General features: G+C 47.7%; 1 protein-coding gene across 1 annotated transcript in view; it reads left to right on the top strand.

The window, feature by feature from the left end:
* Positions 1–25,831, top strand: part of CEP135 (centrosomal protein 135) — a 104,864-nt gene that overhangs the window by 57,945 nt on the left and 21,088 nt on the right. The window contains exons 16-21 of the mRNA XM_077279731.1: positions 1,421–1,536; positions 15,821–15,975; positions 16,064–16,119; positions 17,878–18,046; positions 18,624–18,734; positions 19,005–19,190. Coding sequence (XP_077135846.1) covers positions 1,421–1,536; positions 15,821–15,975; positions 16,064–16,119; positions 17,878–18,046; positions 18,624–18,734; positions 19,005–19,190 — 793 coding nt within the window. The remainder of the gene's footprint in view (positions 1–1,420; positions 1,537–15,820; positions 15,976–16,063; positions 16,120–17,877; positions 18,047–18,623; positions 18,735–19,004; positions 19,191–25,831) is intronic.

Genomic DNA, 25,831 nt, shown 5'->3' with positions numbered 1-25,831 from the left:
CCTGCGGGGGGGGCGTGGCCTAGCCCCATAGTAGGACGCAGCAGGAGCCAGGGAGTAAATTTAGCCTGGGATGCCTCAGGAGGGAGAGGGATGGCGCAGTAGGCGCCACAAACCGCCGAGGGGGCCGGTGATGGGACTGGAGGAACGCTTTTTTACCCTCTGGTCTAGGATCCTTAAAGAGATATCTCAATATTAATTAAATTAAGTTGGTTTTTTTTTTGTTTTTTTTTTGAGCCCCCTGCACCGAATACCTGTGCTGAAGATCCCGCATCCCTCTTCGCAAACTGGCGCTGGAAGACGGACTTGCATGCAGACCTCTGCGCCACTGAACGTCTTCGGTGGTCGTCGGGTAACGATTCCGTCTTCCTACCCTGAACAACCGGCTCTGGAGGGTGGCAGCGCAGGGGGCAGTGGCAAGGACCAGTCCACATCTTCGGTCTTGCAGATGCCCCAAACACGCTTGAATTGTTAGGAGGCATGGGGTCCTGCCTGGTAGACACGAGAGGGTACAGTAGTGACGCATTCCCACACTGTGCTCCAGGGCGGAGAGCGGAGTGACCAATTACACTCCGTCGCCCAGATAACAAGCTGAATCTGAAAAAGAGATGATTAATAAGACACAACAAAACCTGAGGTAGAAACGGGGCTGAGGCAGCCCTATGTCCACCTTCTACTGACACTAAGCTAAAACTGATTAGCTTCCTGCCAGTTAGTGGGTATATACTGCAGGGGAGGAGCTAACCCTTTTTTTTCTTAGTGTCAACCTCCTAGTGGTGGCAGCACACACCCATGGTTTCCCGTGTCCCCCAATGAAATGAGAGCGAAAGCAGGTTTTGCTTAGTTTTTGCTGCATTGTTTGCTGAATTTTTGTCAGGGTACATTTGTTTCTTGCGCATGCTGATAAAGGTTAGGGCATAAAAAAAAATCTGATTCAACTTCATCAGGTTTTGGCACCAAAAACCCAGCAAAACCTGAGACCTACATTTTTGCAGCGTTATTGCACCACTCATTGCTTTTAATCGGTGAAAAACACTGAAAAAAACAATGAAAGTGACTTTCTGCATTTTGAAAAAAAAACGCAGCTCTTTGATAAAACAGTCAAGAAAAAAACAAGCTGTGTGCATGAGATTTCTGAAATCTCATAGACTTTGCAGGTACTGTGAAATGCAGCTGGAAATTTGCTTTAAAAAAGCTGAATAAAAAAATCCCACTGCAAAAACGCAACATGTGAACATAGCCTTACAGTTCTCAGTTTACACGTGACGGCTCCCAATACACTTTTTCCCAATTGTTTTGTTCGCTATGGTATACACAATACGCTGAAGAGGAGAAACCTGTTTATAAACTTTTACAAGACAGGATTCTGCATTTTCTTCTGGATGTTGTAACTTCTTTTCACAAAATGTGATTTGTGATACAGGTTACTGAATGACCAAATTCAGAGGTCTATGGAAGACCTGCAGCATCGCCTGACCGTGAAGACTAATGAGCTGCAGTTATCACAGGAAGAGATCGCAACATTGGAAGAAAGAATAGGTGAGTTGTATTAGAGGTGGTTTCAGGTGTCCCAGATTATTACACGTTTTCATCCTTTCTTCTGATCTGTCAATAATTTTACAAAGGAACCAAAGTGTACTGTATATATTGGTAGCATTCACATTGACCATTTGTGTGTATTAGACATAGTGCTGCTTGACATGCTATCCTGCAGATTTTGGTTGGGGGTTCTTTCGCTTTGATACTTTTTGTCAACGTTCGACCTCTTTTTAGACAGTTTCCATTCTGTATACTACAGAGGATTTGATATTTTAATTTATAGGTCCATTTTTTTAATGTGTTATTTCCAAGGTCGATGGGGATGTCAAATTTGTGTGTATTTATTTCAAGATATACTACAAGGAGTTATTATTCATAGCATCTACATCCCTCCCCCATACAATAATGTAGATATATGTAATGTCATTCATTAATATGATGCCCGGTGTGACTGGTAATGAATGTAGAGACCTTAATAATATTTTTCACCCATGCTGGGATAAGTTCAGATCAGATCAGAATTGACATTGATAGGTCTATGGCGCCTTAAGCACACACAGGATATGCAATTCTCATGTTATTCTAAGACACCGGAAACGTTACCACATATTGACTTAATAGGGGGCACAGAACATATTTTCTCATTTAGAATCTGCAGAATATCTACCATGGCTTTATCGGACTACACTACTTTACTAACATGCCTCTTATTAAAACCTGAACTGTCTATTCGTCTGTGGATCATGAATTTCTATTGGATGCAGGTGAGGGACTCCAACACTATTTCTTTGAGAATGGTAATCTCTTTCCCAGAATATTCTCTGGGATTCCATGAAGGGTAGTTTGAGAGGTGTACTAATACATACAATCACTTTGTCCAAAATCAAGGCCCTTTAATTTGGGGAGTTCCTTCAAGACATCCAGATCGATGAAAGAAACTTTTGTGTTGTGAGCAGAGACCAGAAAGAGGCATAAGACGCATACAATTCCCATGTGATGGAAGTAGCCAAAAACGAATGTATGTTTTCCCAGAGGAAATTCTTACAGGAGGGTGAAAAAGTAGATACGGTATCTACTAAGCCTTGGTTACAAGAGTCCAGATGGGTTCTTCATATGTGGGGACCATGAAGGACAAAGATGGCAGATTAGACGGCTAGTCAGATGAAAGATTAAATATCTTTTTAGAATTCTATCAAAAGGAAATGATTTCAAAGTCCAAACTGACTTTTACTGAGGGAACAGATCTTGACATACATGGAAGAGCTAAATCTTCCTTCTTTATTGGATGTGGACCAATTATACCTAAATGGGCTCCCTTTGGAGCTATATAATAAATTTGGGGATATCCTCGTGCCTCATTTATTACAGACCTTCTAAATGGCCAATGATTTGGGGCAGCATTGCCGAGCTCTCTGCATGAGGCAGTTGTCATAGTCTTGCCTAAAGAAGGGAAGGATCCACTACTCCCAGGCTCGTATAGTAGACTCATATCCTCGTTACACACAGATACCTTGATTATAGCAAAACTTCTAGCCATTAGACTAAATAATGTTATTTCTGCAGTGATGCATATGGACCAATCCGGATTCATGCCTCCTAGATTCATAGCTATTAATATTCGCCGCCTACAGTTTCCCGCAGATAACTCTGGTGTTGGAAAGGTTCGATCTGGATCCACAAATTATTTCCTGTATAAAGCTGCTCGATAGGGAACGAGGGCTAGACTAAAAGATAATGGGCGTCTCACACCTGGCTTCTCGTTGAGTAGGGGATCGTGGCAGAGATGAATCCCTGTATTTCCTGCTCTTTGTGCTGGCCAGAGAGTCCCTTACAGCAGTTATTAGAAGTCACTCATGGATTGAGAAGATAAAATAGAGGAAAGAGTGGCACTTTATGCTGATGATACCCTGTTGTTTCTGGCGCACTCCACTACATCCTTATATACAGAAATTGAGATTATTGAAAGGTTTGTTCAATACTTGGGGTAAGTCATTAAAGGGGTTCTTTGAGACTGTGATAAATATGGCAGAGGGGGCATAATTCAAACTGCAGCCGTCCTGGTCACCTGTCACAATAGCTGCATGTTAAAGAAACATAGCTCTAGATTTTTCTCCTACGCCTCATTGGGGGACACAGGACCATGGGTGTTATGCTGCTGCCACTAGGAGGACACTAAGTAGACAGAAAGATTAACTCCTCCTCTGCAGTATACACCCCTTCACTGGATACATTTCAACCAGTTCTTGCTTAGTGTCTGTAGGAGGCACTTGGGTCTGTTTTTCAGACCCCAACTTTATTTTTAATTTTACGTAAATTTTTTTATTTTTTATCTAACGGAGTGAAGGGGGCGACGGGTCCTTTTTTCATAGGGTCCGCTCTCCCCCGAACCAGCAACAGGCGAGCACGGCGAGTATACCTCCCCATCCCTCTCCTGCGACGAATGCACTATGTCTCAATATGGGACACAGAAAGCTTGTGCCGGGGCAACGGTTCCTCCTTGGTCCCGATTTCCCCCCACCCCCTCCCACACCCTGCAATAGAGTAATGCTCTGGCAGAATGCAGTCCGGAGGGGAAGATGTGCCGCAGCCCCAACAGGGTGCACCAACACCCTTGCTATAAAATCAGCAGATGCATCAGGGGCCTCTCCATCCCCATCCAGGGTGCATGGATTGAGGACACTCCCTCACAGAAGCGCCCAGCAGACCTGTGAGATCGGGGCACTGCGGCGGTAAGTACATACCCCCCTGCTACCCCGTGTGCGGCAGCGATGCAGTCCGGGTCCCCAGGGAGAGGCGCCGCCGACCGGGGGGTCGGCGGTGCTCGGCGGAGGATTCAGAGACGCTCCGTCGCGGCCGCCGCATGTAGCCGGCAGGCCTCAGAAATTTAGTCCCCGGCTTCTTCAGCTGGAGTAGGCCGCAGTGGGCAAAATCCCTCCCACGGCCGTAGCTCCGCCCCCGTCTGGGACGAGAAGCGCCCTGCAAATCTCGGGGGCCATGTTATTTCCTCTTTCTCTGACGGAGCCCACGCGTCCCGCCACGCCATTTCTCTCCCCGGGGACACAGAAAGGACCTTGGGTAAGCTGCTTCAAGAAAGCTTAACCCCTTCCCTGTGTATACTGCCCGGTTCTGTCTCCTAAGGCACTATGTCTCAATCCAGGGAGACAAAAAAGGGTAACAAGAAGCACACAGTGTTTTTCACTGTATGTGCCACTTGCAATGCGGCCCTGCCCCGAGCTCACACTATCCCTTTGTGTGCAGATTGTGTCTCGCCCTCTGTGCAGCCACCTCTTGCCGCCGCCGGTGCTGTCGCCGCAGCCGTCGACCCTGTAGAGCCTAGCCCCCCAGAGTGGGCAGCCTCTCTGTCACGAGCTGTGGCTTCCCTAGCCAGGGCAATTGACTCCCTCCGTGGCCCCTCTCCAGGTCGGACCGCGGAGGATTCAGACGACGGTATGGATCCGTCTACCAGCAGGGGGCGTACCCGGTCACTTTCTACCCGGGGCTCTAGAAAACGTGTTCACGTTTCATCCCCTGACCATGAACTAGCGGGCCCTTCAGTGCCTGCAAACTCTGCTTCCCGGTCCCCTTCTCCAAACCCGGATGACTCTGAAAATGAGTCCGACATTTCCTACGTTCAGGGCTCCCCCTCCTCCCAAGAGTCTCTCGACTCTCTCATCGAGGCGGTCAACCAGACCCTGAAGGTGACTGAGGACTCCGTATCGACACCCGAACACGTGGTGTCTTTCAAAAAGACTAAACGTGTTCAAAAAAAATTTGTCACTCACCCTCACTTCAAGGAGATTGTACAAAAACATAGGGATCGCCCAGATAAACGTTTCATGGGACAAAAGTCCATCAAGGCCAAGTATCCTTTTTCTCGGGAACTAATCAAGGACTGGCTGCAGTCTCCCTCAGTGGACCCTGCTGTGTCACACCTCGCGTCCAAAACCATCCTGTCTCTTTCGGACGGTTCCTCCGTTAAGAACCCTTCCGATCGCCAGATTGATTATCTGGCCCGTTCCGCTTTCGAGGCCACAGGAGCCTCTCTCTTTCCATCCTTCACCGCCTCTTGGGTGGCTAAGGCTATGGTTTCTTGGACCGAGACACTTTCCTCTACCATCCAAGTCAGTGACTTACCTCCAGAAGCCAGCATCCTGGTTAACCAGATAGCCCAGGCCGGAGATTTCATAGTCAACTCCTCTATGGACGCAGCCAATTGCGCTGCACAGGCAGCCGCCAATGCAATCTCCATCAGGAGAGCCCTGTGGCTCAGGGATTGGCGAGCAGATTCGGCTTCCAAGCGTTCTCTAACAGCCCTGCCTTACCAGGCTGGTCGGTTATTTGGAGAAAAATTGGACCAAATGATCTCGGATGCTACCGGAGGAAAAAGTAAATTTCTCCCCCAGCAAAAACCTACCCGGCCCTTTCGGTACCAGCAGCAACCTCCATTTCGGCCTTTTCGTCCCAATGCCAACTGGTCTTCCACATCCTCTACCCCCGCATCAGGACGAGGGTCGCGCGGTGGCCGAGGCACCCAGGTCTCTTACAGACCTAATCGTAACTGGAGACCCAGGCCTAAACCACCCGGGTCTAAGGGATCCACATCCCATGGATCCTCCGCTCAATGACTCCTTGCAACATCCGGTGGGCACCAACAAAGTAGGCGGACGCCTGCTCTTGTTCCGTCAAGCCTGGCTCTCAGTCGTTTCCGATGAGTGGGTCAGAGAACTGGTGTCCACCGGATACAAAATAGAATTTTCTTCCCCCCCCTACGCGCTTCTTCCAGTCTTGCCCTCAAAAGTCAAAGGCCACAGCGTTTCTCCAGGCAATACGGGCACTACAAAGGGACGGAGTCATCATTCCGGTCCCCCTAGAACAAAGATTCAAGGGTTTCTATTCGAACCTATTCGTGGTCCCAAAGAAGGACGGATCACTACGTCCGATCCTAGACCTGAAGCTACTAAACAAATTCGTAAAAATCCGACACTTCAGGATGAAATCCCTCCGTTCTGTGGTCACGTCCATGGAAAAAGGAGAATTCCTGGCATCCATAGACATCAAGGATGCCTACCTGCACATACCAATCTTCCCTCAGCATTAGCAGTTCCTCCGCTTCGCTTTTCGCGGGGAACACTTCCAATTTGTGGCCTTGCCCTTCGGTCTCGCCACCGCTCCCAGAGTCTTCACGAAGGTCATGGCAGCTGCCATGGCCATTCTTCATTCCAGGGGAGTGGTGGTAATTCCGTACCTGGACGACCTACTGATAAAGGGTCCTTCCTACCCAGCGTGCGAAGAGTCCGTCGTTCTCACGGTGGATACTCTCTCGTCTGGGATGGAAGATAAACTTCGAAAAATCTTCTCCAATTCCGGCTCAACAAATCTCTTTTCTGGGGATGATACTGGACACTTCCCGCGGTCTGGTCATCCTCCCTCAAGACAAGGCTTTGGCCTTGCAGCGGGGAGCTCAGAGTCTTTCCCGTCCAGTTTCCCACTCCATTCGTGCCAGCATGCGAATTCTCGGGCAGATGGTAGCTGCCATGGAAGCGGTTCCATTTGCGCAATTCCACCTCCGTCCCCTGCAGCATGCGCTACTGTCGGCTTGGGACGGCAACCCGTCCTCCCTCGACCGCCGCTTTATCCTGTCACCACGGGTCAGGAAGACCCTCAGGTGGTGGACGCTGAAGTCCTCCCTAACCCAGGGAAGGTCCTTTCTCCCAGTACGGTGGCTGGTGGTGACCACCGATGCCAGCCTCATAGGCTGGGGAGCGGTTTTCAACCATCACACAGCCCAGGGGCGGTGGTCCAGTCGAGAGTCTCGCCTTTCCATCAATCTCCTCGAGATTCGAGCTATCAGGCTAGCATTGTTTCAGTTTCACCGCCTTCTGGCAGGTCACCCAGTCAGAATCCAGTCCGACAACGCCACGGCCGTGGCGTACATCAACCGTCAGGGCTGAACCCTCAGCAGGACGGCTATGCGCGAGGTGTCCCACATCCTTCATTGGGCGGAGTCAAACCATTCGCCCATCTCGGCGATCCACATCCCAGGTGTGGAGAATTGGGCGGCGGATTTCCTCAGCCGCCAGGGCCTCGCCTCCGGAGAGTGGTCCCTTCACCCGGAGGTCTTCCAGCAGATTTGCCATCGCTGGGGGACCCCGGATGTGGATCTCATGGCATCCAGGATGAACAACAAGGTTCCACGGTTCTTTGCTCGGTCCCTCGACCCACGGGCCCTCGGAGTAGACGCCCTGGTCTTGCCTTGGCGCCAATTCCGCCTCCCGTACATTTTTCCTCCTCTTCCCCTACTACCGAGGGTCATCAAAAAGATCAGGGCAGAGGGGGTACCAGTGATTCTCGTCGCGCCAGACTGGCCGCGTCGGGCATGGTACGCCGAACTGGTTCAGCTGGTAGCCGACGTCCCCTGGCGTCTTCCAGATCGCGTGGATCTTCTTTCACAGGGCCCGATTTACCACCAGAACTCAGGGGCCCTGTCTTTGACGGCCTGGCCGTTGAGTCCTGGATTCTAGGCCAAGCGGGTTTCACTCCCAAGGTGTCCTCCACCATGATCAGGGCTAGGAAACCTGTTTCCATGCGCAGTTACCACCGTACCTGGCAAATTTTTTTCTCATGGTGCGATGCACAGGGTCGATCTCCTCTGGTATTTTCTATCCCTTCCATACTGGAGTACCTTCAATCTGGACTAGAGTCGGGACTTGCCCTTAGCTCCCTAAAGGGTCAGGTTTCGGCATTGTCAGTCCTTTTCCAGCGGAAGATTGCCAATAGGTTGCCGGTGAAAACTTTCTTCCAGGGAGTTTCCCGTGTGGCGCCTCCCTACAAAATGCCCTTGGATCCTTGGGATCTTAATTTAGTTCTCGGAGCTCTTCAGGAGACTCCCTTCGAACCGCTACAGGACGTTTCCTTGACCTTCCTTTCTTGAAAGGTAGTTTTCCTAGTAGCCATTACGTCCATCAGAAGGGTTTCGGAGTTGGCTGCACTCTCCTGCCGCCCTCCCTTTCTAATTTTTCATCCGGACAAGGCGGTATTGAGGACCTCTCCCGTTTTTTTTGCCCAAGGTCGTCTCTTCTTTCCACCTCAATGAGGAGATTGTTCTGCCTTCGTTCTGTCCGGCACCAGTCCATCGCATCGAAAAGGCTCTGCACACTCTTGATGTGGTGAGGGCTCTTCGTCGGTACGTCTCACGGACGGCTCCCTTCCACACGTCGGATGTCCTGTTCGTACTTCCAGAGGGGCCCAGGAAGGGTTCTCCCGCTTCCAAAGCTACTCTGGCTAAATGGATTCGGTCAGCCATTCACGAATCCTATCGTGTCAAGGGTGTTCCTATCCCAGCTGGGATCAGGGCCCATTCTACTCGGTCGGTGGGCGCCTCGTGGGCCATTCGGCACCAGGCGTCAGCACAGCAGGTCTGCAAGGCTGCGACATGGTCCAGTTTGCACACTTTTACCAAGCATTACCACATTCATTCTCTCTCTTCTGCAGACGCCGCCCTTGGCAGGCAAATTCTGCAAGCGGCAGTTCCTTAAGCCGTAGGCCAGTGGTACATGGGGTCTTAGCATATTGCTCCCCACCCAGGGACTGCTTTTGTACGTCCCATGGTCCTGTGTCCCCCAATGAGGCGTAGGAGAAAAGGAGATTTTTGTGTACTCACCGTAAAATCTTTTTCTCCGAGCCACTCATTGGGGGACACAGCACCCACCCTGTTAGCCTGTTTTGGCTTGTTGTTACTTCTTTGGTTTTGACATAGTTTCTTTGTTCATGCTCCTACTGCTTTACTACCGAACTGGTTGAAATGTATCCAGTGAAGGGGTGTATACTGCAGAGGAGGAGTTAATCTTTGTCTACTTAGTGTCCTCCTAGTGGCAGCAGCATAACACCCATGGTCCTGTGTCCCCCAATGAGTGGCTCGGAGAAAAAGATTTTACGGTGAGTACACAAAAATCTCCTTTTCTCCCCTGTCAAGAGGTGCTGCCGTCATAAGCACAAATACCCCTCTAAGCCGAGGTACAGTGCTGACATGAGACGGAATAAATCTTTTCACGGACAGCACTGAAGCTGGAGAAACCCACCCTTCCCCTTGTGCTCAGTCAGTGACCAGATTTATTCCGTCTCACATCAGGCTGCTCCTCAGCAGAGACGGCTTATGGCGGCAGCTCCTCTGACAGTTGAGATACACCTCATCAGCGTACAGCCGTCCTGACACGGTACTGGGACGGCTGCAGTGTGAATCTGGTCACTGGCGCCATGTTTATCACATTGTCAGAAAACGTTTCAACTGGAGTAAGTCGGTCGTACCGAATCATATCAAGTTGGGGGTTGCAAGTAGTATCCTAATTTAAATACCTGGTTATTAATATGACCACACAAGTAACTCACTAGGAAAGGCTCAGCCTTACCTTAATTATCACAAAGTTAGACATAAAGCTACAACCTGCTGTACAACTACCCTTGATGCTGTGAATGACCCCATTGCTGTACATTACATATAATTTTCCCGTATGGACACTCCAGCGATATTTCTTCAAAATTAACTGTCTCATTAGGATATTTGGGGGAATCAAACTTTGACATTGCTGAAAGGCAAAAGGGATGGAGGCCTGGTGAGTTTATTTGGCTTCCCACCTTTCACTATGTACCTGGCAGGGACAATCCTGGAGGAGGAGGAGTAGTACAACGCCTTTTATTGCAACAATACCTTGGCACAACCAGGTTGTATGAGGTTTTGGAGGCCTGTAAGTTCAGAGGGTCCACAGTGAACACCCCACCTTAATGCAAATTCATGAAGTGTGGTGGAAGTTAGGGATCTAGATGAATTGCCCAGTGCACTCCAGTGTGGGAGACCCCTTGGTTCTTTGATTTATTCCATTGAGATGGGTTTAAGAGCTGGGGTGGATGGATATCCTTAGACTATTTGATATTTTACCAGGGGAGGTCTCTTAGGCTACGTTCACATTTGCGTTGTTGGGCGCAGCGTCAGCGACGCAACGCAAAACGCATGCACAACGCAGTGTTTTGTGACGCATGCGTCCAACGTTACAAAAATTGACACTTCATTTTTTTTTTTTATCAAAAGACGCATGCGTCGAACAACGCAGGACGACGCAGGCACTTGCGCCCTATGCGTTTTCTATAGACACTAATGGGTTTTTTTGGCGCATTTACGCGCAAGTGCGACGCATGCGTTTTAAAAAAAAATTAGGATGCAGGAAAACTGCAACATGTAGCGTCCCCTGCGCCCTGTTTTGTGCTTCTATATGACGCATGCGTCGTAAAACGCTAGAAAACGCATACCGACGCATGTCCATACGCCCCCCATGTTAAAGATAGGGGCGCATGACGCATGCGTCGGTTTGCGTCGCCGACGCTGCGCCCAACAACGCAAATGTGAACGTAGCCTTAATTACGGGGGGGATTTTGCTATTCCCGTTAATGAATTTACAGATATCTCCAGCTGAAACAGGCCTACCAGGCGGAAGAGCGGAGTCATTCATAGCACTGATGAATATGATGCTAAAGAAGACTGAAAGGTCAAGCAGCTCGGCTGCACTGATCTACATATACTATATCGTTCTTCATTGCACTTAGTATTAGTAAATTATCTAAGGCTAGATGGAAGGAAGATATAGGCCCCCTAGAAGGTCATTCTACCTCAATGATCCCTCAGCGAGACACAGATGGCCTGACCTCTACCTAATTCTGCGCATACCGAACACCTCAATTCTTACATGGCATAGGGAAACACCTGGACCTAGGGGCGGCAAACCATTGGTGGACCAACACAGGGACCCAAGAGGTAAGGGGGCCCACTTTCAACTCCGGAGCAGGTGGCATTGTGCATTATGATGAGCTATTGGACTGTAAAGGGCACATATATTGTTCTTGCACAGGGGCCTCTCTACTCTTTGTATTTGCCCCTGCCTGGACCCGAAATGCCCTAAATCCAAAGTGCATCCAGCAAATCTGCTGCACATGCGGAGGTCTTGCCCAACCTGGTTGCCTCTTGGAACGGAGTGCTGGACATTATAAATAGAATATACTCCGCTGATTTAACCCTTTCAGCATGTCTGTATGTTGGGGAACATAGAGGATGTAATCACTGAATAATATGATAAAATGGCAGTGGCTGTAATCCTGTAAATGGCACGAGCATTAGATAACAGATTAGGTGCCAGATCAGAAATGATCAGAGAATTCATAGACAAAAATTGGATGTTGAATCTGGAAAGGGTATTTATTTAAAGGGTTTTTCCCATGAGCAAAATTCATTTTAATCAATAGATCTTGGAATAATAATAAGTTCCACAATTGGATGTGGTTTAAAAAAATCTTTCTGTGCTGAGATAATCTTATAAATGTGCCCCTGCTGTGTACTGTGTAATGGTTGTGTCTGACTGTAAAGGAACATGGTCTGATCATACCACAGCTCCTGGCCAGGGGGGAGAGAGTAAAAGAGTATACAGACATTACAGCAGGGGATCACAAATGATTTTCTTTGAGGTAAAACATTTTTTTGTAAAAAAAAAACAGGGAAATGCTTCATCTCACAGAAAGAATCCTATGTGATCCCCTACTGTAATGTCTGTATACTCTTTCGTTTCCTCCCCTGCCCAGGAGATGATATCTGGCTGTACGGTCACACACATTAAGCTAAGTTCACTTTTGAGTTTGGCTGGTCTGCGTATGGCTGCGTACATCCTCCCTTAAGCTCTGCCTTCTTCCACATGCGTCCTGCGTACCTGTCTTTAACATTGGGTACACAGCATCTGCATGCAGCGTTTTGACGTGTCCACCGACCGCAAGAAAATGCAACATTGTTGCATTCGGTGGGCACGTCAAAATGCTGCATCGCATGTCCCTACGTACCCAATGTTAAAGATAAATATGCAGAAGTAGGCGGAGCTTAAGAGAGGAAGTACGCAGCCATATGCAGACCAGCCAAAAGCAAGAGTGAACCCGACCTTACACAGTGCACAGCAGGGGCACAGTTATAAGATTATCTCGGCACAGGAACATTTTTTTTTAAAACACATCCAATTGTGGAACTTATTATTATTCCAAGATGTATTGTTTAAAATCAATCTTAAAATTAAATTTGTTCTTGGGAAAAGCCTTTTAAGGAGAAATGTAATATGGGAAACTGTGGGCACTCTGGATTGGCGAATAAGGCATGGCTTCAAGAGAACTGATAAGATACCGCCGGAAAGAATGCGTCAAGTAATCTGAGCTGGGATTCAGCATAGAAACTGAGTTTTACAGAATGGGAATCTAAGATGAGTGAAAAGAGGGCTGGAAGGATGAGTATATAGTTAGTCTGTCAAGGTACCCACTTTCCTTATTTGTTTTATATTATGAGGTATTGACTCACTCAGCTGCTTGCAGAGGTAAACTCAGGAACGCCTCTTGTGCTGGTTTATTATAGCACAGCATAAACCATAGCAGGGTTGAACAAAGTAAACATGGCCTAATGGCAAACCAAAGATAAGGTTCAGTAGAGTCCTTTTTCCTGCAAGATTCACCCTCAGGGACCACTCGAAGTCCTCATCTCCTCCTGGAGCTACGTCTGAAGACTTTCCTCTCCAAACACAACAGAGGGGAAAAAAAAGTGGCTGAGCATTTAATTCCCCAGCCTCTGCCTTGAGGTGGAGATATGGTGAGTAGGCATCCCGCCCATCTCTTACCTACTCACCTAAAAACCCGCCCATAACATGGCTGATTAACCCCTTCACATAGCATGCTGGAGAAAAACTTATGGGTTTTTAGATCATGGAAGAAAGCAAACTTCATGACACATCTCCCCTCACATACAGCTTCAGTGACCCTGTAACAATATATATCCAGAATAGTTCCTAATTTTTCTGTACGTGTGTTACACAATTTGGATTGGGTTTGAAGAGGGGTGTAGCTAAATAGGGCTGCTTTTCTATGATTGTACTGTGTGTGTGTATATATGTACACTGTTCAAAAATAAACACTTAAACAGAATATAACTCCAACTAAATCAAACTTCTGTGAAATCAAACTGTCCACTTAGGAAGCAGCACTGTTTGACAATCAATTTCACATGCTGTTGTGCAAATGGAATAGACAACAGATGGAAACAGATTGTAAGCGTGTGTCACTGTTAAGTGAGCGAGTGAATTATCCATAAGAGAACAGGGGTGTCTGTCACCGGCCGGGACAGGATAACACCCCATTTCCCATGTTCTGGAAGTTCTGTGGATCGGTCTAAGAGTTACAGTTTGGACATTTTAATACAGTCACTTGAAAGCTACAAGGACCTTCGACAACGCTCTATGAAAACTGCAATTACCACACTAAGAAAGGTAAAGGTGTGTGTGAGGAATATTATACGGTACCTCTTGATACAAATCTTTGTGCTATCCTGAATGATTGTTGTTATTATTTGGAACTTTAGGGGGGATTTGTATGATACCCGCAGCGCAAATATACATATAGACTATATACTTTGGCCTTTTTTTTGCCTATTACTGGACTATTTGGTAGTTGGGTCCTGATATTTGCTGCAGCAGGTTTAGTCAGTATATTGGTTATGCAGCGCCCTTAATTTCTGTTTACTTCTTGGTTAACAGATGGTAATTATTGGCAATTATCAAGACCCAATAAAGCAGTGGTTCTGCAGGTGGGGACCAGAGACCACATCTCAGTACCAATGCTTTCTGGCTGATGATTTGGACACTTTTGAATGTTGGTTGTGCTTTCACACTCGTGGTAGCATGAGACGGACTGTACAACCCACACATATGGCTCAGGTAGTGCAGCTCATCCAGATTGGCACATAAATGTGAGCTGTTGCAAGAAGGTTTGCTGTGTCTGTCAGCGTAGTGTCCAGAGGCTGAAGGAGCTACCAGGAGGCAGGCCAGTACACCAGGAGACGTGGAGGGGGCCGTAGGAGAGCAACAACACAGCAGCAGGACCGCTACCTCAGCCTTTGTGCAAGGAGGAACAGGGGGAGCACTGCCAGAGCCCTGCAAAATGACCTCCAGCAGGCCAAAAATGCGCATGTGTCTGCACAAACGGTTAGAAACCGACTCCATGAGGATGGTCTGAGTGCCCGACGTCCACAGATGGGGGTTGTGCTCACAGCTCAACACCGTGCAGGACGCTTGGCATTTGCCACAGAACACCAGGATTGGCAAATTCGACACTGGCGTCCTGAGCTCTTCACAGATGAAAGCAGGTTCACACTGAGCACATGTGACAGAGTCTGGAGACGCCGTTGAAAGCGAACTGCTGCCTGCAACATCTTTCAGCATGACCGGTTTGGCAGTGGGTCAGTAATGGTGTGGGGTGGCATTTCTTTGGAGGGCCGCACAGCCCTCCATGTGCTCACCAGAGGTAGCCTGACTGCCCTTAGGTACCGAGATGAGATCCTCAGACCCCTTGTGAGACTATATGCTGGTGCAGTTGGCCCTGGGTTCCTCTTAATGCAGGACAATGCCAGACCTCATGTGGCTGGAGTGTTTCAGCAGTTCCTGCAAGATCAAGGGATTAAAGCTATGGACTGGCCCGCCCGTTCCCCAGACCTGAATCCGATTGAGCACATCTGGGACATCATGTCTCGCACCATCTACCAACGTCAGGTTGCACCACAGTCTGTCCAGGAGTTGGCGGATGCTTTAGTCCAGGTCTGAGAGGAGATCCCTCAGGAGACCATCCGCCGCCTCATCAGGAGCATGCCCAGGCATTGTAGGGAGGTCATACAGGCCCGTGGAGCCCACACACACTACTGAGCATCATTTCCTTGTCTTGAAGCATTTCCACTGAAGTTGGATCAGCCTGCAACTTCATTTTCCACTTTGAATTTGAGCATCATTCCAACTCCAGACCTCTGTGGGATATTAGTTGTGATTTACATTGATCATTTTTAGGTTTTATTGTTCTCAACACATTCCACCATGTAATGAATAAAGATTTACAACTGGAATATTTCTTTCAGTGATATCTAGGATGTGGGATTTTAGTGTTCGCTTTATTTTTTTGAGCAGTGTATATTATATATATATAATATATATATATATATGTATGTATGTTATATTATATTATATTATATTATATTGAGCCAACCAGCCAGCCCCCTTCACACGAACAGCACTGACGACATGCTGACACAAGAGGTGGAACTGCTGGGACCGGAGCTCATAACTGAAGATCAGGACACCTTAGAAATCAAATTATATTACTTAGAATAGGAACACGAGAATTTCTTCAGTTGGACGACCCTTTTAACTCTTTTTGCTTTTATATGATGTTTTAGATGAACTGAATCACAAAGTGTCCGCACAAACCACTGAAATGACCGTTCTCAGGAACACAATTTCTGTCTTGGATAAGGAAAAAGATAACCTTCAGGAAGAAGTGGACGAGAAGACGGAACATGTAGCATGTTTAGATGAGAACCTAGATAATAAAGTATGTTACAACATTTTGTGTTAGTTTTCTCTGGGAAGACTTTATTGCTAAAGAATTTGAGTTTTAACACATTTTTTTTCTCTTCCAGGACAAGACAATAACCAACCTGCGGCTGACCCTTTCTGAGCTTGAGGCTACTGTCGAGTAAGTCCGTCTAGCGTAAATCACCTTTGTTTTCGTGTAGCTTCATTGTGACATTAGTGCCTTCTTCCTACTGTTTCTGTTCTATCTGCAGATACATTATAGATTTATCATTATGGTGCATCTCCACAACTGACTGGGAATTCGTACATTACTAATATATAGTGCATCTTTCTATAGGTTTAATTACACAATTAATATTTATATAGCGCTATATATCAACTTGTGGGCAGCACGGTGGCTCAGTGGTTAGCACTGCAGCCTTGCTGCCCTGTGGTCCTGGATTCAAATCCCACCAAGGACAACATCTGCAAGGAGTTTGTATGTTCTCCCCGTGTTTGCGTGGGTTTCCTCCAGGATCTCTGGTTTCCTCCCACACTCCATACATATACTGATAGGGAAATTAGATTGTGAGCCCCAGTGGGGACAGCGATGATAATGTCTGTAAAGTGCTGTGGAATTAATGGCGCTATGTAAGTAAGTAAAATAAAAATAAACTTGTGCAGTGTTAGAAATAGCAGGATAATGAAGTGTGGTTTACAAGCTACAGGCGTTCGGATTCTTGTCCTATGAGCTTACAATCTGTGTACAGTCCTGTGCCAGCATCATGCCAGCTCCTGTAAAGGATGGAGGACTTACAGGTGTATTCCTCTTTACAACATGAATCCATGTGTCTGAGCATCTATAATTATATTGTATATTTTAATGATTCCTGTCGTTTTATAAAGACCCATACCTTGATCTGCTCTTGGCTGGAATCTTTAATGTGACTTAAAGGGAACCTGGCATCTCCCCTATGCCCCCCAAACTGCCACCATGTATTTATTCTTTTGTTAATACCATTTCTGCTGTAATGGGTTAATACCCTTTGCACTGTGCATTTGATTACTCTATATGGCAAAAATAATTTTATAAATCTGTTTGCGATATGCTAATTGGTGTCAGACTATTCGATAGAGCGTTGGTTACCCCAGACTTGTTGCCCCCACACTGTGACAGCGTAATGTGCTGTCCACCAAAGGCAACACCTGGAAGGAGAACACTGGGAGCGCAGCTGTGCACCCCAGACGCGCGCCTGTGAAGCCAGGGAACGTGCACTCTGCTTCATTGCCCACGGACATAAAAGGCTCACAGGGGACGTGATAACATGATTAATGGACTAGTCTGGTGAAACCAACGTCGTCTCGCCTAGTCTTGTCGCTAATTAGCATATCACAAACAAATTTATATAAAATAGTCCTTTGCCATAATCAAATGTACAGTACAAATGGCTTGTTAGGAATGGTTTTAACATAAGAATAAATACATGGTGTCAGGTTTCCTTTAACTATGATTTTGATATATTTGATTTGTTTGTGATCCCTACAAACTTGAGTCTCTAGTAATTTAGGACGTGCATGTGCTTTACGAACCATTAGGACAGTTCTTCCTTTTAGTGCATGGCTTTTTTTAGTTAATATTTACACTTTTAGGATTTAAGCACAGATTCCATGCTGAAATCTTCATCAGATCAGCCACATTACATAGCCTATGCAACATTTCATACCCTATTCACATACCATGGAAAATCCACAAGAATGAGCATGCACCTTCTTATAGATTCGGTAAGGTGTGTGCTGAGGAGGTCAATCTTCATGCAGATCTGTGTCACGTTGGTGGCAGATACTGCAAATCCTCTTGTAAATGCTCATCAGATTAAGTCCCGAGTTATGTCAACATTTCGTTAGTTTCTTTGACTAATCGTATAACTTTCATTTGCAGCCACTTGAATGATGGCCTCAGCAACAAAGACAGAGAGCTCTCCAGTCTTCGCCGACAACTTGACTCTACCCATTCAGATCTTGTAGAAAATGTGAAGTTGAGAGAAATTTCTCTGAAGGAGAACAGAAGATTGCAAGATGACTTGGCCACCATGGCTAGAGAGAATCAGGTATAAATATTGAATTGTCTGCTAGCTTGGACCCCATTATTGGGTGTATGTGTATGGAGCAGACTCGGGAGCTGACGTCAGCTGTGTTATATGGTCGGCACCTGTTTCTAACATCTTGGTATCAGTGTAAGAAGAATAATATTGGCCGCTCTTTTGCCGCTCACTGACTGATGTAATACCAAACCTATGGAAGGGTGCGTCTGGACCGGAGAGCAGCACTTCGCAGTATCAGCCAGGGTCATGTGAATATTCAGAAGGGTAAAGGTTTTTTACACTTCCAGGTCACTTTTCTTGTTGCAGTTCTGCTGCGTTCACCCTCCTCTTACAACCTGCAAACTACAAGATGTCTGCATATGTGGACAGGTCTACAATTGATGCAGTCAGAACCGGCCGTTCTAGTGTTGATTTCTGACAGTCAGGAATATAGAGTCACCTAAACTCCTTAATACTGATCCAATGTAGATTATTAGTAGTCAGCTCTGTCTGCATGTTCATCCAATGCCACTACTGCAACCAGTATGCAGATTTTCACTTTGGCTTTTCCAGGCTAATGTGCTATGTTTCATCCTTTTTCTAGACTGTTACATTGGAATTAGAGAATGCAATACGCGAAAAAGAAGAATTAAAACTGAGAGTTCATGGATACATCTCTGAGGTGTCTAGAATTGAGACTCTAATGGCTGCCAAGGTGAGTCCTTGCTCGGCATGGTATTAGATCCCATGCCTTGTGCTGTAGGTTTCACTGTAATCTTGGCTGATTTAATTTTGCATGACACTGACTTTTATAACTACATGTAATGATATAGTCAAAGTTGCTGCCAAAGAAGGTTTTAAAGTCAAGCACATTATGCCAAAAATACTGTGCTGCTTCATTCGTGGAGCGCTGAATCTTACCATATGTTGTGTATGTTCTCTATAGTATTTCAGCTTTTGTTTTATTTCATTTTGTGCCATTTAGGAACAAGAAAATCGAGATCTGTTAGACCAATTCAGAATGGTTCATAGCCAGGCGGAGGAATGGGAGGTTAAGGCACAAAGTGCTCTCGGAGAAAGCAGTTCTATAAAGATGGAACTGCTTTCTGTGGATACTGATAGAAGGCATCTTCGACAACGACTTGAAGACCTGGAAAATGAAGTCCAAGAGGTAGGACTCAATAAACCTCATGTTCCCCAAATCCAGATGAATATTAGTTCATATGTGAAGGACAGGTTACCTTTTTAATTTCTTTATAAAATAGGAAACTATATAGATGTAATCATGCACGAGAGTAAAATACTGCAGCCGCCGCACAGTGAGATAATAATTGTGTAGTGCACTCATACAATAACTTAACAGGGCTTGTCAAGCTAATAAAAAATGTGGAAAAATACCTTTCTCCTTCGCCTCATTGGGGGACACAGACCATGGGTGTAGCTGCTGCCACCAGGAGGCTGACACTAAGTATTACAAGTTATTAAAGTTAGCTCCTCCCCTGCAGTATACACCCCTCTGCTGGCTCCCAGCTAACCAGTTCTTGCTTAGTGTCCGTAGGAGGCACACGGACTGGTCTGCTATTCAGACCCGAAGAATCTTTTTACTTTTACCTTTTACCGGACGAAGGGGGCGACGGATTCTTTCATGTTCCGATCTCCCCCGAACCAACAACAGGCGAGCACGGGAGTTTCACCTCTCCGTATCCTCTCCTGCGACGTGGGAAGCCACTGCCTGAGCTGATTCTAGGGGCGACGGGCCCCTTCAAGGGCACCGATCTCCCCCCTCCCTTATCAGACGAGCACTGGTGTGTCACCTCCAGTATCCTCTTCTGCAGCCAGGCCTATTGCCGGACATTCAGCCCTGACCACCAGGTTTTACCCTCGGCTGTTCAGAGGCACTTTACAGTGTGGCGTCCGAGCAGCCCCCACTGCACCACCACTATTAAGAGCGGATGGTACAAGGAGGCGGACGGTTCCTCTCCTCCTCCCTAACAGACGGATGATGGATTGAGGTTTATCCCTGCACCGTCCACGCTGCACAGAACAGCGCTGAAACCCACATCCGCGGCGGCTCCATGCCGGGACGCGCAACGATGGTGAGTGGATCCATCTTCAGAGGGATATCCATAAAGGCGCAGGCAGCCTTAGCCACTTTCCTGTGGCCCACCTCTCTGAGGTAACACTCTGGCCCATACCTCCCAACCGTCCCGATTTCAGCGGGACAGTCCCGCTTTGGCACCGGGGTCCCGCTGTCCCGCTTCGGGCATTTAAAATCCCGAATTTGCGGCCGCCGGTGAAGCCCCGCCCACTTCCGGGACGTAGAGACGATTAGGACTAGTCCCGCACTCCGGGCGGGGTCAGTGACGTAAGCGGCCGGCATGATCACACTCTGCAGCCTTTGTTTAGTAAATCTGGGCCAGGAGATCGGGGAAGGAGGGACCAGCTGCGTGCGCGGCGCCGACTCCAGCCTGGTGTCTCCCCCACCACGCACCGCAACGCGCATGCGCGGGAATCTGTGGTACCCGATGCTGAGGCGCAGAGTCTGGTCCTTGTGTCACTCGGAGGCGGCAGCGGCGTGTGAGGGGGAGGGAGGCGGTCATCATTACCGGCACACACCGGCATGCATTGTGTATGGCGGATAAGGGGCGGCAGGGAGAAGCCTGCAAACCAGATAGTGCAGTGTGTCCATGCACCTCTCCATCCACAGGTAGCACTGTAACACCTCTAACAGTGCCAGCCAGCACCCTCCTAGTGCCAACCTGGCTGTGGGTGTGTGTGTGTGATGGCTGGGTGTGTGTGTGATGGCTGGGTGTGTGTGTGATGGCTGGGTGTGTGTGTGATGGCTGGGTGTGTGTGTGTGTGATGGCTGGGTGGGTGTGTGTGATGGCTGGGTGTGTGTGTGTGTGATGGCTGGGTGTGTGTGTGTGATGGCTGCGTGTGTGTGTGTGATGGCTGCGTGTGTGTGTGTGTGTGATGGCTGCGTGTGTGTGTGTGATGACTGCGTGTGTGTGTGTGATGACTGCGTGTGTGTGTGATGGGTGTGTGTGTGAAGGCTGCGTATGTGATGCATTTGTGTCAAAGCTGCATGTGTTTGTGAGCTGCGTTTGTGATGCTGCGTGTGTATGTGTGATACTGTGTGTGTGATGCTGCATGTGTGTGAGCTGCGTGCGTGTGTGAGCTGTGTGTGTGTGGGCCGTGTGTGTGAGCTGTGTGCGTGTGCATGTGTGTGAGCGTGTGTGTGTGAGCTGCGTGCCTGTATGTCATTATACAGTATGGAGAACTGTGGCCATTATACAGTATGGAGCATCATGTGCGGTCATTATACAGTATGCAGCATCATGTGCGGTCATTATACAGTATGGAGCATCATGTGTGGTCATTATACAGTATGAAGCATCATGTGCACCCAGCATACAGTATGGAGCATCATGTGTGGTCATCATACAGTATGGAGCATCATGTGCGGTCATTATACAGTATGGAGCGTCATGTGCGGCCATTATACGGTATGGAGCATCATGTGGGGCCATTATACGGTATGCATGCCGTCATTATACAGTATGGAGCGTCATGTGTGTTCATTATACAGTATGGAGCGTCATGTGTGGCAATTATACAGTATGGGGCATCATGTGCGGTCATTATACAGTATGGAGCGTCATGTGTGGCCATTATACAGTATGGGGCATCATGTGCAGTCATTATACAATATGGAGCATCATGTGCAGCCAGTATACAGTATGCAGCATCATGTGCGGTCAATATACAATACGGAGCATCATGTGCGGTCATTATACAGTATGGAGCATCATGTGTGGCCATTATACAGTATGGAGCGTCATGTGTGGCCATTATACAGTATGGGGCATCATGTGTGGTCATTATACGGTCTGGAGCATCATGTGCAGTCATTATACAGTATGGAGCATCATGTGCGGCCATTATACGGTATGGGGCATCATGTGCGGTCATTATACAGTATGGAGCATCATGTGCGGTCATTATACAGTATGGAGCATCATGTGCGGTCATTATACAGTATGGAGCGTCATGTGCGGCCATTATACAGTATGGAGCGTCATGTGTGGCCATTATACAGTATGGAGCGTCATGTGTGGCCATTATACAGTATGGAGCGTCATGTGTGGCCATTATACAGTATGGAGCGTCATGTGCGGTCATTATACAGTATGGAGCACTGTGTGGCCATATTTTTTTGTTTATAACTATTGTATATGAAACAGTGTGATCAGCAGTGCTAAATGGGTGTAGTTGGGACGTGGATATGGGTGTGACTAATTATGAATGGGTGTGGTCAGAGGCGTGGCCTAAAATTTGCCGCGGCGCGCTTCGCGCGCCGCTAACTTTGTCCCTCTTTCCCATCTTCAAAAGTTGGGAGGTATGCTCTGGCCGGCTACAAAAATTTAGCCCCTGGCTTCGGCCGATGTGTAGGCCGCATCCCGGAAGTCTCCTGAAACGCCCCGCTGGTGTCGCCCGCCTGCTGCAGAAATTTAGGCCCCGGCTTGGGCCTATTCAGCATCGTGTCCGTCGCTCCGCCCCCCGAGTTGGTGCTTCTCGCTCTCTGCGAGATTTTATCTACTCTGCAGCTCACAGTGGCCATCTTGGTCCACCCGGCCGGCTCACACTGGGGCAACGATTTTTAGCATTAAGGGGGCACAGCCACTCTACATCAAGGCATTAAACGCGCAAGTATTCTCCCTTCTTAAAGGCACATGTAGTATTGTCTGGTTTTAAAGGCGCATGTCCAGTATTGTCTGTTCTTAAAGGCGCAGGTCCAGTATTGTCTGGTCTTAAAGGCGCATGACCAGTATTCTCTGTTCTTAAAGGCGCATGTCCAGTATTCTCTGTTCTTAAAGGCGCATGTCCAGTATTGTCTGGTCTTAAAGGCGCATGTCCTGTTTTGGCTGGTCTTAAATTCGCATGTCCCGTATTGTCTGTTCTTAAAGGCGCATGTCCAGTATTGTCTGGTCTTAAAGGCGCATGTCTAGTATTGTCTGGTCTTAAAGGCACGTGACCAGTTTTCCCTGGTCTTAAAGGCGCATGGCCAGCATACCCTGGTCTTACGCACATGGCCAGTATGCCCTGGTCTTAAAGGCGCATGACCAGTATTCCTGGTCTTAAAGGCACGTGACCAGTATTCCCTGGTCTTAAAGACGCATGACCAGTACTTCTTGGTCTTAAGGGCACATGTCCAGTATTACCTGGTCTTAAAGGCACATGACCAGTATGTCCTGGTCTTAAAGGCACGTGACCAGTATGCCCTGGTCTTAAAGGCACATGACCAGTACGACCTGGTTTTTAAAGGCACATGACCAGTATGCCCTGGTCTTAAGGGCACATGACCAGTATGACCTGGTTTTAAAGACACATGACCAGTATGCCCTGGTCTTAAAGGAACATGACCAGTATGCCCTGGTCTTAAAGGCACGTGACCAATATGCCCTGGACTTAAAGGCACATGACCAGTATGCCCTGGTCTTAAAGGCACGTGTTCAATATGCCCTGGACTTAAAGACACATAACCAGTATGCCCTGGTCTTCAAAGCATATGACAAGTATGTCCTGGTTCTTAAAGGCACATGACCAGCATGCCCTCCTCCTAAAGGCACAAGACCAGTATACCCTGGTCTTAAAGACGCACGACCAGTATTCCCTAGTCTTAAAGGCGCATGACCAGTATTTACTGGTCTTAAGGGCACATCATCAATCCGAAGCCGGTCACCCTAACTGAGCTCTGGAGCCTTCGCCACTCATCCCCTAACCGCAACCCATGGTTTTCTCGGACCAAGAGATTGAATCCCTCTGTGAACCCTCTGTGGCTCAGAGTGCTCGCAGGACCGAGATACATGGTCCCTCTCCTACATGGGAGCGTCCGCTAGCAGGGGCCGCAAGTGTTCTAGAAAAACGTACAGGCATCTGCAAAACGGAAGTTTTTCATTTCCTAATCTCTCCCCCATGATTTGTTGAGAACAACGCTGAATATGGATCGCATATTGCCTTGGATTGCAAGAGCTTCAGAAAAGGAGGGACTCTCCTATTTATACCATCAACAAATCGACGAGCAATTCACTGGACAGAAGCCGCTAAGTAGGTTGCCATACCTGGTCTGATTTTTATGGGCGACGGGTCCTTTTAAGGGCACCGATTCCCCCCACATCTTCAACAGACGAACACATGCAGTGTCGCCTCCATGTATCCTCTTTTGCATACAGGCCTAATGCCAAACAACCTGCCCTGTCCACCCGGGGACCTCAACTCTGGGGATGTACAGAGGCACACATCTTTGGCGTCCGAGCACCCCCCTTTGTATCAATTTAGGGGATGATGCAAGAAAGCGGACGATTCCTCTCCACGTCCCTGTTAACAGAATGGTGGATCGAAGGTTCCTAATTTTCTACTCTGCACGAAGATGGCAAGAGGCCTGCTGGTTGCAGCCCCTCATTCTGCCACTTGGCAGTCTAACCGGGTGGAATTTCTTGTGGTATACCTACCAGTATCCCTGCCCGATGTATCATCAATTAAAAAAACACAGACGGTCGGATAGCAAATCTGGTTCGTTCTGTCTTGTGGCTTCGGGTTCAGCGCTCTACCCTTCTTTAGCGCCACATGATCACATTGACCAATAGTCTCCTGGTCAGAGACCTTACCTACTTCAATTCAAATCAAATCTTCTGAGCGGGAGACTAACAAGGGATCGTATTTTTTCTACAGACCCATCCAGCAGTAGAAGCATTGTCCTGGACAGTCTAGATCTAAGAGATCTTGGTTTCACGAAGGAGAAAATGAAAAGTATGATCATTCCTGGACCTCAAACTTCTAACAACCTTTGACAAGGCCCTCCTTTTTGAGATGCAGTTCCTCCGCTCAGCCATTACTTCAAAAAAAAATTAAAAAAAATGGAGTTTTCTGGCATCCTTCGACATTCGGTTTTCTTACCCTCACATGCCTACTTTTTTCCCCTCTACAATTATCTCTTCTCCTTTCCATTCGCGAACAGCATTTTCAAGTCACGACCTCGCCCTTCAGCCTGGCTACCGCACCACAGTGGTCGCAACGCTCATAGCAGTTGTCATGTGCTTCTTGCACCCTAGAAACATGGTCGTCCTGCCCTACTCGGTCGACTTTCTAGCCGCTCTACAAGGACTACGCTAAGTCGTCTATATCACTTGCAATACCCTCTCACTTGGGCTAGCAGCTAAACTTAGACAAGTTTTTTCCTCATTCCCAGCCCAGCAGATCCTCTTTGACGATGATCCTGCACAAGAAGGATGGTAATTCTCTCTCTCGAGTCAAGGTCGTGGCCCTTCAACACGGAGCTTATGCACTTGATCACTCATTCCCTCGGTTCATTCAATTAGCTAGGAGGGTTCTGAGCAATAAGACGAAAACGGAAGTAGTTTTCTTTTGCTCCGCTCGTTTTCAGCAAGTCAATCAGGCTTTCAAAAGGTAGTCTCTAAGCTCCTTCCTCATCCAGAGCCTTCTTCTTGGTCCAATGGTTATTAAGGATACCAATGCCCGTCTTCTTCTCCCGATCATTTCTCTGGGGATCCGAACAGTACGGCTAATCCTACAGCAGGTTCACTGCCCTTAGGCGGGTCAACCATCCGTCTTCAATTTGGATAATGCCACGGCTGTGCCATACGTCACTTATCTCGCAGGTACCCACAGTCAAGCGCCATGGCCGAGGTACCTCGCACTCTCTGATGGGCCGAGATCTATCATTCGGTGATCTCAACAGTACATGTCCCTGGAGTAGAACACTGAGCGGCTGACATATTCAGCCGTCAGGGT

The sequence above is a fragment of the Ranitomeya variabilis genome, chromosome 1 (genome assembly GCF_051348905.1).
Source record: "Ranitomeya variabilis isolate aRanVar5 chromosome 1, aRanVar5.hap1, whole genome shotgun sequence".
In the NCBI taxonomy this organism is placed as follows: domain Eukaryota; kingdom Metazoa; phylum Chordata; class Amphibia; order Anura; family Dendrobatidae; genus Ranitomeya; species Ranitomeya variabilis.
The sequence above is the reverse complement of the archived record's forward strand: the minus strand, read 5'-3'. Positions and strand labels throughout refer to the sequence as shown.